At 37.5% G+C, this 13881-nt stretch overlaps 1 protein-coding gene across 1 annotated transcript in view; it reads right to left on the bottom strand.

The window, feature by feature from the left end:
• SAMD7 (sterile alpha motif domain containing 7) overlaps nucleotides 1-13881 on the bottom strand; it is a gene marked incomplete at its 5' end in the record, with an annotated part of 141278 nt that overhangs the window by 60256 nt on the left and 67141 nt on the right. Inside the window, 2 exons of the mRNA XM_053709031.1 lie at nucleotides 5921-6031; nucleotides 7357-7478. Of these exons, the coding sequence (XP_053565006.1) occupies nucleotides 5921-6031; nucleotides 7357-7478 (233 nt within the window). The remainder of the gene's footprint in view (nucleotides 1-5920; nucleotides 6032-7356; nucleotides 7479-13881) is intronic.

Here is a 13881-nt window from a genome sequence, read left to right as displayed (position 1 = left end):
ATAATTGTGAGAGATTAAATCTTCCTTTTGGGGAAGAAGCTTTGAAGTCCAGAAGATATCCCTGGAACACAATTTCCAACGCCCAGGGATCCTGGACATCTCTTGCCCAAGCCTGGGCGAAGAGAGAAAGTCTGCCCCCTACTAGATCCGTTACCGGATCGGGGGCTGATCTTTCATGCTGTCTTAGAGGCAGCAGCAGGTTTTTTGGCCTGCTTTCCTTTGTTCCAATAGTAAGAAGTGAATACAGCGCCAACAAGAGGCCAAGGGATAAATATACTCACAGAGAGATAAAAGAAGATTATTTAATGAACCATGTTAAAAAGCATCAGTAAAAAATGTAAAAAACACATATAGATAAAATTACAAAAACAGGAATATCTTGCAGGAGCGGCTAAAGCTGATAATTACAATAAAAACAGAGATAATCACAGGTGATCAGTGTGAGTAGTACACCAGATTAAGAGTGTAAACTAGTGAAACAGAATAAGCCTAAGTACAACTATAACAAGTGCATCAAGCAAGAAATTAATAAACAATAGTACAAAACAATAATGTTAAAAAAATAGTGTGTCAAAAAAATAGAAAAATGCACTGCAGTGCAAAAAGAGGGTCAAATAGTAAGTGAGTGCAAATGGATATAACAAATGCTAGCTACTAATCCAGTGAGGTAAAGATATAATTAAATAAAATACACAATATGCAATAACATAAAAAATATATTCCAAAAAAGTGTTCCAAAAAGTTGATCAACAAATGTTAGTGAAGAACAAAAATAAGTCAATCAAAACCAAAAAAATGAAGAAAAAAAAATGGGTGATGAAAAACAAGGTGAAAGTGAGGAAATTGGTTCCTTCAATATTAGTTACTTTAACAGATCCATATTCCTGAGTGTGGTAGCTGAAGTAGCTGCTTGGATCCTAGCACCTGTCAGCTGCTCCTATGGTATCCTAAAAAGTGTCCCTGAAAAAAAGAAATTCACAACATAGTGTATTCAGTATGAGAATGAAGTAAAGATTAAAATAATGCTTACCAATATGTCAACGCGTTTCTGCCCTCAAGGGACACTTTTTAGGATACCATAGGAGCAGCTGAAAGGTGCTAGGATCCAATCAGCTACTTCAGCTACCACACTCAGGAATTTGGATCTGTTAAAGTAACTAATATTGAAGGAACCAATTTCCTCACTTTCACGTTGTTTTTCATCACCCATGGCGCTGTATTCACTTCTTACTATTTGTGCATATTTTTTGGAGGTTGGTTAGGATCTCTGTTTGGATACAGCTTGGGGATTACCTTAGCGCTTGTACACTACCCCCTTTTTCACTATTTCCTTTGTTCCAAGCCTGGTTAGGTCTCCAGACCGGCTTGGACTGGGCAAAATTTCCCTCTTGTTTTGTATTAGAGGAAGTTGAAGCTGCGCGACTCTTGAAGTTTCGAAAGGCACAAAAATTAGGCTGTTTGGTCTTTAATTTGTTGGACCTATCCTGAGGAAGGGCGTAACCTTTTCCTCCAGTAATATCAGAAATGATTTCCTTCAGTCCAGGCCCGAATAGGGTCTGCCCCTTGAAGGGAATGTTGAGAAGCTTAGACTTTGAAGTAACGTCAGCTGACCAGGATTTAAGCCATAGCGCCCTATGCGCCTGAATAGCAAAACCTGAGTTCTTAGCCTTTAGTTTGGTTAAATGAACAACGGCGTCAGAAACAAATGAATTGGCTAGCTTTAAAGCTTTAAGCTTGTCAAGGATATCATCCAATGGGGTTTCTACCTGTAGAGCCTCTTCTAAAGACTCAAACCAGAAGGCCGCAGCAGCAGTGACAGGGGCAATGCATGCAAGGGGCTGGAGAATAAAACCTTGTTGAATAAAAATTTTCTTAAGGTAACCCTCTAATTTTTTGTCCATTGGATCTAGAAAAGCACAACTGCCCTCGACAGGGATAGTTGTACGCTTCGCTAGAGTAGAGACTGCTCGCTCCACCTTAGGGACCGTTTGCCACAAGTCCTGTGTAGCGGCATCTATGGGAAACATCTTTTTAAAAACAGGGGGGGGAGAGAACGGTACACCTGGTCTATCCCATTCCTTAGTAATAATTTCTGAAAACCTCTTAGGTATTGGAAAAATATCAGTGTAAACAGGCACTGCGTAGTATTTATCCAATTTACACAATTTCTCTGGGACTACAATGGCGTCACAGTCATCCAGAGTTGCTAAAACCTCCCTGAGCAACATGCGGGGGTGTTCAAGCTTAAATTTAAATGTAGACATATCAGAATCAGGTTGAAGTGTCTTCCCTGAGTCAGAAAAATCACCCACAGATAGAAGCTCTCCTTCTTCGGCTCCTGCACATTGTGAGGGTATATCGGATATAGCTACTAAAGCATCAGAGAGCTCTGTATTTGTTCTAGCCCCAGAGCTGTCTCACTTTCCTTGTAACCCTGGCAGTTTGGACAATACTTCTGTAAGAGTATGATTCATAACTGCCGCCATGTCTTGTAAAGTATACGCAATGGGCGCGCTAGATGTACTTGGCGCCCCTTGAGCGGGAGTTAAAGGCTCTGACATGTGGGGAGAGTTAGTCGGCATAACTTCCCCCTTGTCATCCTCTGGTGATAAATCTTTTAAAGCCAGAATATGGTCTTTATAACTTAAGATCAGTGCATTTGGTACACATTCTAAGAGGGGGTTCCACAATGGCTTCTAAACATAATGAACAAGGAGTTTCATCTATGTCAGACATGTTTAACAAACTAGTAATGAGACCAGCAAGCTTTGAAAACACTTTAATTAATGTGAAAAAGCAGAATATAAAAAACGGTACTGTGCCTTTAAGGGAAAAAAACAAACACAAAAACTGCAAAACAGTGAAAAAAGTAGTTAACTCTATGAAATTTTTACAGTGTATATAATAGACTAAAATAGCATTGCACCCACTTGCAAATGGATGATTAACCCCTCAGGTTCAAAAACGAAGCAAAGAAACGGTAAAAACCGTTATAACAGTCACAAGCAAACTGCCACAGCTCTACTGTGGCTCCTACCTTCCCATAAAACGACTTTTGTAGGCACAAAAACCCTTTACAGAGGTCCAATATGTCAGGGGACTCCTTCAGGGAAGCTGGATGTCTCAGAATGTAAAAAACAACTAGAGCGTGAAAATAGGCCCCTCCCACCATGCACTCAAAGTCAGAGGGCCTAAAAAAACTATTCCTAGGAGTAAAATAACAGCCATGTGGAAAACTAGGCCCCAAATAAAGATTTATCCCCTCAGTAAAAAACGTTCTTTATATATATAACGTTTTACATACTAAGCCATAATAGAAAGTAATATGAAAATTACCCTTTACTGCAAGCATGATGCCAATCGTTTATTAAATCACTGCAATCAGGCTTACCTTAACTATATCAGACACTGTCAGCATTTTCTAGTTCTTATCATCCTCTAGAAAAAAATATACTGAACATACCTCAGGGCAGTTAATTCTGCAGGCCGTTCTCCCTGCTGAAGTTTCCCCATACTCTTCAGTTATGTGTGAGAACAGCAGTGGACCTTAGTTACAACCTGCTAAGATCATCAAAAACCTCAGGCAAATTCTTCTTCTAATTTCTGCCTGAGGTAAAAAAACAGTACAACGCCAGCACCGTTTAAAAATAACAAACTTTTGATTGAAGATAAACTACACTAATTCACCACATCTCACTAGCTACTTCCCTTGTCGAGAGCTGCAAGAGAATGACTGGAGGTGGCAGCTAGGAGAGGAGCTATATAGACAGCTCTGCTGTGGGTGATCCTCTTGCAGCTTCCTGTTGGGAAGGAGAATATCCCACAAGTAATGGATGAATCCGTGGACTGGATACACCTTACAAGAGAAAACTAATTTATCAGGTAAGCATAAATTTACTTTTTTACCTCTTTGATTACCTTGTATCTAAGTCTTTGTAGACTGCCCCCTTATTTCAGTTGTTTTGACAGACTTTCATTTTAACCAATCAGTGCCCTCTCATAAGTAACTCCACAGGCATGAGCACAATGTTAGCTTTATGGCACACGTGAAAGACTTGGATTGTATAATACACTAGACTATTTCTCTCAACTTTACAATAATACAGTTGTTGAAAATATTGTTGCTTGAAAAATATATAATAAAAGCATTTAATAGTATATATGTTTTGTTCTTCCTGCAAATGCTCTCAGATAAGGAGAGTTCTTAAATCTCTATTGGTGGAGAGTGACACACCTCTACAAGCCTGGCAAACATATGGCTTCAAATTTGTAATACATCTTTAACTGTTTTGCTGAAACAAGGGAAATTAACTAGAATGTACCTTTAAAGGAACACATTAAACTGTCATGATTCAAAGTGAATGTGCAATTTTAAACTTTACAGTTTATTTCTATTATCAAACTTGCTTAATTGACTTGGTATCCTTTGATGAAGAGTACACCTTGGGAGACTCAAAAGCAGCAATACACTTCTGGGAGCTATCTGAACACACTGGATGAGCCAATGACAAGAGGCATATATGTACAGCCACCAATCACCAGCTATGTCCCCAAAGTGCAATACTGCTCGTGAGGTTCACTCTTCAAGAGAGAATACTAAGAGAATGAAGAACATTTTATAATAGGAGTAAATTGGACAGTTTAGTAAAATTACATGCTCTATCTCAAACATGAAAGTTTAATTTTGACTTTATTCTCACTTAAAGGTTTATGATCTCCTCTTCCTTCAGCCTTCCCTCACCACCAGTTTTGATATTATTATTAAGATTTAATGTAGAAGATAAAGGTGCAGAAGATATATGAAACCCAAAATTTTGCTTTTGGGTTTTACATATAAAACATGCAATTTTAAACAACTTTCCAATTTACTGCAATTGGCATATTTGTTTAATTCCTTTGGTATTCTTGGTTGAAGGAACAGCATTGCACTACAAGACGCTAGCTGAAAATACTGGGTGAACCAATGACAAGAGGAAAATATATTCAAAAACCAATCAGCAGCTAACAACCAGTAGTATATTGTTGCTCCTAGCCTACCTATGTATTCTTTTTAAGATAACAAGAGAACAAAGAAAATTAGATAATAGAAGTAAATTGGAAAGCTGTTTCAAATTGTATGCTCTATCTAAATATTAAAATAAAATGTTTGGGTTTCATGTCCCTTTAACCCCTTGAGTGCTAACGATGGCTCAGAGCCGTCCCTAGCACTCACCTACCTTGAGAGCAATCTGGGGGCTCCCATCAACTCCCACCCCGGCGATCGGACCTGTATAGTGACAGGCATCACAGGGGCTTCCCGTTACGCATGGTGACGTCACTCGCAATGACATGATGACGTCACCGCACAACTTTATTTAAAAATTACAATAGACAAGATAGGGAAAGGGGGCATCTTGCTTAGAAGCCTGTATCTTAGGCATCTAAGCAGCTACAGACCCACAAGACCCACCGTTGGAAAGGTAATCACCTAACCTTTCCAACAGTATAGGTCTTGGGGATCTGGGGAAAAAAAGAGTAAAAAAAATCAAATAAATTAAATCCAGCTTAGCACTATCATTTTATTTTGTGTACTGGCACACAGATTAACATTACTCCTGCATTTAATCCTCCCTTTTCCTTATATTTAAAATGTTTTCTCCTGCTCCCTTTTATAATCTTCTTCCTGAGTACTAATCTTTTTCCCATGTCCCTCCAAAATATTACTTTTATCATTCTTTTAAGATCCTCTCACTCCCTCCTTTTCATTCAATTTCATTCTTCTATTTCATGTTCTATTCATCCTCCATATCCTCTCATCCCTCTTATGTAATGTTAGTACCACAGCAATTTCTACATATCAGGTAGTGCTCACTTCATTTTCTATGCATACAATGTAATTGATTGACAAAAAAATTGTAGGAATAAGTTTTCATTCCTTAACCTGTGAACGGATCTTGAGTGCAGGTCCAAGTTTTAATCCTAGTGTGTCCAAGAGATGGTCCTCTGTAAGTAGTGGTAATGTTAATCCATCAATATCATGATCCTTGAAAACCTAAAACAATAAAGGTAAATGTAGAGCTAAAGACTAAACTGGAAAATATCACCAGTTCTGGATAGCTGTGAACAGAAGCTGTATAAAATAGAAATGAAATAGAGAATACATTGAAAAAAGAATAAATACTACTAGACATAATAATTCATTTAAAAAAAGTAATTCCCTTTCTATAGCTAAATAAAGTACTTAAGATAAGAATAGAGCCATATGTTTTCCTCTGCCTGAAAAATAGATGCTCCAATAGATTATTCCAGATCAATTCTGCATTGGTTGTATGCACACTTATAGCGAAAAGGGGATTTTTGTGTTTGTTTGCGTGTTGGGTATAGCGCTCGTATTACAAGCTGAAAGTAAACGTGATAGCTTGAGCACAATTTAAGTTAACGCTCGTCGAGATAGTGCGTCCTTAGAGCTCTGGTTAACTGTCACAAAACACATCAAAAATACATTACAAAGTACAGTTACACTCATAAAAACACCATCTAATAAAAATTATTAAAATAACATATTGCACAAAATAGTTATAAGGGCTCAAAGATATGAGGTTTCAGGCGTTAAGAAAAGCAAAAGGAAGGTAAAGGGCTTTAACATAGAGATTTATACCTATACATGTTTAAATATGTATATGTACTGTATGTGTGTGTGTATATATATATATATATATATATATATATATATATATATATATATACACAGTATGTATGTGTGTGTGTTTATATGTGTGTACAGATGTATTTATATGTGTGTGTATATGTATTTACAGACATATATACACATATAAACACATAAATACATACATATATAGACATACATAAAAGTGCATTGCAGCCCTTTACAGTCAAGTAGATAAAAAAACATGTAAAAGCATATTTATGCAATGTTCGTATTTAATAAAGTGTTATACTGTGTATTTACTGTAAATATTTCATATTCCAATTTTCTGTACATAGCAGAATATGTTCTATGAATTTTTAAATAGATATTACTATATATATCTGTATACCTATATATCATCATATATACATATGAATCTGCCCGTTTACAGTTGCGCAATAAATTAGCGATTCACTTGTAATCTAGCCTATTATGTATAGACTAACGCAGTCTCACAGTAACAATATTTCCAGTGCAATTCAACTATAATATTCTTCCTGTACAAATACCAGGATTCGTAACAAAGACCATAAGTCCTTATAGCCTTACTGATGCTTTTTAATTAGAGGTCTATATACAGAAATTCTGCACTTAAACATGTCTATGCACAGTATTGTCCACTATGATTTATAAGAACTATAAAAACAAAAATAAGTGTAAACATTTACCTGTGCATAACTCGAACATCCCGGCAGGCTTATCACAAAATTATATACATCTTGTGAGGTCCATTTATGCATATCTTGAACAGATGGGTTATCTTCTCTATTCAGAAAAATACCATGTGAACCTATCAAATGAACACATATTATTTAATAAGCAATAATGTAATCAATAATAATAATTATGGTATTACTTTAAATAGAAAGAAAACATTTTGGTAAAAACTAAGCAGTTTTGGACAAATCTATCACCTGCCCTTTACAATTCTTAATGCTATTATCAGATTGACCAATATTTTCTATATAGGAAAGATCCCTAAACAAGAACCAGACTAGTGCAAGGAAAGTGGACTTGATGTTATATAAAGTGACTGTAGACAGAAGATTCTACAGCTAGACCATACTTTTTTTTAACCCCTTAACGAACAAGGATCTGCCAGGGATGTCCTACAAAAAGTGTCAGTTAATGACCAAGGACGTGCCTGGCACGTCCTCTGGGGTTTGAAGCGGTGGAAGCGATCCTGATATATATATAATATTGTGGCATCGTGCAATACCCTTTTTAAGCACACAGATGCAGAGAGAGCCACTCTGTGGCCCTCTCTGCATTGGCCAGCGATGGTGCCGATCGCTGGTGGCGTGGGAGAGCTTGCAGGGAGGCGGGTGGGCGTCCCATCGCTGGCAGCCGATTTCCTGTCAGTGGGGCTGATGGGTCCGGCAGCGTGCACATGCTCGGGGGGGGGGGGGCGGGATGGACCGCTACACTATGGGACATCTATAGTGAAAGTGAAGGAGGGAGAGGGTTTTTTAGAAATTGGGAAAGGGATCTGGGATGGGGGTAGGGTATTGAGGGGGGGCAGCTACACTACAGAAAATGGGGGGTTTATTTATTTTTTTATATAAAAGGGGCAATTTTTTTGTAAACTGGGTACTGGCAGACAGCTGCCAATACCTAAGATTGGGGGGGGCATCAGGGAGGTTGGGGGGTAATGGGAGATCCTACACCTCAGAACAAATATATATATATATAAAAAAATAATAAATAATGGTATCTTTAGAAAGTCCATTTAATGGCGACGAAAAACGGTATATAATATGTGTGGGTATAGTAAATGAGTAAGGGGAAAATAACAGCTAAACACAAAACTGCAGAAATGTAAAAATAGCCTTGGTCCTTAATGGTGAGAAAATTTAAAAATAGTCTGGTCACTAAGGGGTTTAAGGTAGCATTTTTATTTTGTGGAGTGTGGCTATTCAAGGGTCCAAATGTTAGGGGGAAGAGATCTCATAGAGGAGAGTCACATTTAAGGAGGAATGATATCATTATCTGATATTTTTTTAAATAAAATATTATTTTATTGTAAAAACTAGAAGGATTACACCCTAAATGCAGGGGCGTATTAATGGATAGGCCAACAAGGCCGGTGCCTAGTTCGACTGATTTTGGGGGGCAGCACTTTTTCACTGCACTTAGTATTCTCTGCACAGTGCTTTTAAAAAAAATAATACTTTCAACTGACGGCTTACCGCCGAGCGTCACATGACCGGCTTTTCGCCAAGGTTTTTAACCAACCAGCTGAGCTTACACTATCTGCCCCGCCCCCACTATCTTCCACACATATCTTGAGGGATTCACGCATGTGCACACATGATCTCCCACTGGCCAGGCGCCGGCGGCAATGCAACAGCCACAGGGGTTAGGTCAGGCGAGAGTCAGGAGGAGAGGAGACTGATTCAGTGGAGTGGTGGAGCCTCCGAGCCAGTGAGGACTGGAGTGGAGGCCTCGAGGCAGCGGACAACATACTCAGGTAGGGTCCGACCGATCATCATCATGGACTGGAGCCTGGAGGACATCTTAGTTTTGTGCAGTATAGGAGAGCTCGGCGCCCGTATTGCTAGTTTCACTTTAAGGCAGCACAGCAGCAGGGTCACATATCGACAGAGTCAGTATGCGTGTTTATCTTTGTTTGTTTGCGCATGTTGGTATCTATATGTGTATGTGTCTCACTGGGACACCCCTCTTTGGCTATTGAACTGAAACTAGTAAATACTGTAAGTACAAACAAATACTATCATTCTCTAACCAAAACCAGTTAAAACAAGAATAATATATCCAAACAGCCTTTTTTAAACTATATAACTACCATTTTTGTGTATATTTATTTTCTGTAAAATAGCAACAAATATTTTTTTAGCATAGCTTAAGTTCCACTTGAGGACAATGTACTGCACGTCAGATAGTTGAATAAAAGTTTCAATTTACTCATTAAAAACAAAACTGCAAAATCTGAAAAACATATTCTACAAGCATAACATCTTTTCAGTGCTTCTGGGTTGTTTTTAATCAAAACTAAATACGTTATAAACGTTTAATGAACTATCTGGTATGCAATACATTATCCTCAAGTAGATGTTTAGTGGGATGTGAGCAACTCTCTATTTTCTGGTGCCCAAAAAGTGATTTGAGCTCAAGGAAGTAGAGAGGAAGCAGTAATGATCAGTGGATGATGGAAACTGATAGGCATATTGTGAGAGAGTGTGGCTGAGACACCTGTGCTTCCCTGTGATTGGTTGATTTTGATGGGAGTTTCATCAGCAGAACCTTTTTGCAAGGTGGAGTAACAGTGCACTTATCTGGGTAGCTAGGAGTTGCATGAGCCAGCAGGGAGGATCAAGCCAGGAGGTTGAGCTTTATATTACTAAATCTTGAACAGACAATGTTTATCTTTGGAAAAGTGGCAGTTTAATGTACATTGAACAATGGTTGGGCCATATACTGTGTTTATATTACACAAATGCACTCTAAAAACAAGAGCAGGACTGTAAGTGCTCCTTTAGGGACTATATTTTGAGTTTAAAATTCTCACTCTCAAATAAAAATTCTGGTTTTAGCTGCCTCTTAATGGACATTTGAAACAAACCCTGTGCTGCTTCAATAATGCTGTATCCACGAATAAATAGAAAAATGATTACACCACAATACTCAACACTTCTTCATTTAATGTGATATGAAACTCAAAAGTTTTTTTTTTTTTTTTTCAATTTTCACCTATTATCTAATTTGTTTTTGCTCTTGGTATCATTTGTTGAAAAGCATACCTAGGTAGGCTCAGGTGCTGGGAGCCAGCTGCTGATTGGTGGCAGCACATATATTCCTTCTGTCATTGGTTTACCGAAGTGTTTAGCGAGCTAGAGTTTTTATTTTGAGTGAATATTTTTGCCATTTATTTTCAATCTCTGAGAATATATGGGACATTAATTATTATAGATGTAATTAGAAATATTTGTCAAAGTTATTAAACTAAAGATTGCTGAGAGAACATGTATAGACTAAGAAAACAACTTTGCACATGGTTGGGATTGGGAATCACACAGTGGTGCATTTGATTGGACATGCTACATTTCCCAGATCTCTAGGGAGATTTTTAAACCCCAATAATGTAGACAACTTTAGATAAAAAATAGAGAAAAAAGAAGAGGCGCCAAATGGTGTGTATCGTTTTAAATTCAGTAGGCCATGCCCCCAAATATAAACTACTTACAAAATTTCCAGCACTTGAGAAGTGCCACAAATGCCTTCTGAACTGTTAGCAGCCGTCCAGCTAGCTGAATTGTACCAGTACTGCTTCAATAATGTGCTGTGTGAGACAAAAAACACAAAAGTGCCACAATAGTGTGTATCAGTGTGATCACTTGTGAAAGCGCAATAATTGAAATGTACTCACAGGATATAGGGCACTTGAGAAGTGCCACAAAGACCTCCTGGACACTTGTCAGCTGTCCAGCTCACTGATATCACCGATATCCTCTGGGTTCAATAGTTCAGGTCACAAAAGGGCTCCAATGAAGCACTCTACGATATACCTGCAGCTCAGTGTCCTGCTACTTGCATAAATGGCTGTCAGTATTAAATGCCAAAAAATGCCGTGCTACTTGTAATTGTAATATAAAAAGATATTTATTTAAAAACAATGTTACACTACGCGTTTCCCGGTTGCTAAGACCGCTTCCTCAGGTGTAAATACAAATACAAAGTAGCCAAATTTTATAGCCCATTGTCCCATTGTATTTGTATTTACACCTGAGGAAGCGGTCTTAGCAACCGGGAAACGCGTAGTGTAACATTGTTTTTAAATAAATATCTTTTTATATTACAATTACAAGTAGCACAGCATTTTTTGGCATTTAATACTGACAGCCATTTATGCAAGTAGCAGGACACTGAGCTGCAGGTATATCGTAGAGTGCTTCATTGGAGCCCTTTTGTGACCTGAACTATTGAACCCAGAGGATATCGGTGATATCAGTGAGCTGGACAGCTGACAAGTGTCCAGGAGGTCTTTGTGGCACTTCTCAAGTGCCCTATATCCTGTGAGTACATTTCAATTATTGCGCTTTCACAAGTGATCACACTGATACACACTATTGTGGCACTTTTGTGTTTTTTGTCTCACACAGCACATTATTGAAGCAGTACTGGTACAATTCAGCTAGCTGGACGGCTGCTAACAGTTCAGAAGGCATTTGTGGCACTTCTCAAGTGCTGGAAATTTTGTAAGTAGTTTATATTTGGGGGCATGGCCTACTGAATTTAAAACGATACACACCATTTGGCGCCTCTTCTTTTTTCTCTTTTTGAACAGAACCTGTGATTGCCAACATCTATCTGGAATGAGTCTGCTGCCTGGAGATTTTAATACCTCTGAGAGTGTGGACTATCTAACTTATATTGACAGAGGGATAGTCATATCATTGTAGTATACTTTGATAAAATCATTTGAGTCTAACAATTTATATTTATATATGTAGGTTGTTATTTCACTTGTTACATCATACATTGTATTGTTATTATAAAAACAATTAGTGACAAGTTTTACATATAACACTTTATTTTATCACATAGCACACCAACACTGGCAATTTAATAACTGCCAGTAGACGAGGGCGCCTCTAATTTCACTTCAACATATTTTCATTTAGATAAAAAATGTTTACAACAGTAACTCTTTGTGCAGCTGAGACTGTGTAGTTACTTCACTGTGTGCACAGCTGTCAGGCAGGCCAGTGTTATGTTGTGGGATATCATTGTCATTTAAAGGGATACTCAACCAAAATTAAACTTTCATTATTCAGATAGAGCTTGCCATTTTAAACAGCTTTCCAATTTACTTCCATTAACTAAATGTGCACAGTCTTTTTATATTTAAACTTTTTGAGTCACCAGCTCCTACTGAGCATGTGCAAAAATAAGTGTGTATGCATTTGTGAAAGGCTGATGGCTGTCACATGGTACGTGTATGCATTTGTGATTGGCTGATGGCTGTCACATGGTACAGGGGGAGTGGAAGAAGACATAACTTTTAAAATTGTCAGAAAAAAAAATCTACTACTTATTTGAAGCTCAGACTAAGTGCTATTGCATTGTCTTGTTATCTTGCATTTGTTGATTATGCAAATCTACTGTGTTGACTGGTCCTTTAAACTTCACTTCATGACTGTTAGACTGTGTGTTTGAGCTGCCATTCCGTTATCTCTTTTCTTTGCTCATTAACCATTTCATTGTTTTTGTGAATATAAAAATAGCAGTTACCAATGTTTATTTGCAATTGCAGCACTTGTATTGTTTACACTACAGAGTTTAGAGTCAGACTGAGATTGTACTATGAAGTAGTCAGACTGTCAGATTAGAATAAATGAAAAAAAGGGCTCAGATCAGAATATCAGTTTACAAACTATCACTAAGTATAAATAAATTGACTAATATTGGACTAAGGTTATCCTCCTCCTATTTGTTCTAAAGTTAGTTTCAAAGCTGAGGAACAGCCAGTTTCCACTTTTTTTTTTTATTATTCGTTTAAAGGGACAGTCTAGGCCAAAATAAACTTTCATGATTCAGATAGAGCATGTCATTTTAAACAATTTTCCAATTTACTTTTATCACAAATTTTGCTTTGTTCTCTTGGTATTCTTAGTTGAAAGCTTAACCTAGGAGGTTCATATGCTAATTTCTTAGACCTTGAAGCCCACCTCTTTCAGATTGCATTTTAACAGTTTTTCACCACTAGAGGGTGTTAGTTCACATATTTCATATAGATAACACTGTGCTCGTACACGTGAAGTAATCTGGGAGCTGGCACTGATTGGCTAGACTGCAAGTCTGTCAAAAGAACTGAAAAAAGGGGCAGTTTGCAGAGGCTTAGATACAAGATAATCACAGAGGTTAAAAGTATATTAATATAACTGTGTTGGTTATGCAAAACTGGGAAATGGGTAATAAAGGGATTATCTATCTTTTAAAACAATACAAATTCTGGTGTAGACTGTCCCTTTAAGAAACTAGCTATTTTTTTATTTAATTAGGATCATTCACACTGCTTGACTTTTTGGGCTGATTATTTGTTTTTCTCCTTACAAAGGTGATACAGAGATAGTTTTAATACACATATTAACTGGAATTTATTTTTGAAATAAATAGCAGTTAATGTATGCAATAATGCAAGCCACTGTTTATTGTATATACATATGCATTAA

This window comes from Bombina bombina, chromosome 4 (assembly GCF_027579735.1).
Source record: "Bombina bombina isolate aBomBom1 chromosome 4, aBomBom1.pri, whole genome shotgun sequence".
NCBI lineage: Eukaryota > Metazoa > Chordata > Amphibia > Anura > Bombinatoridae > Bombina > Bombina bombina.
This window is presented reverse-complemented; position numbering and strand designations above follow the sequence as displayed.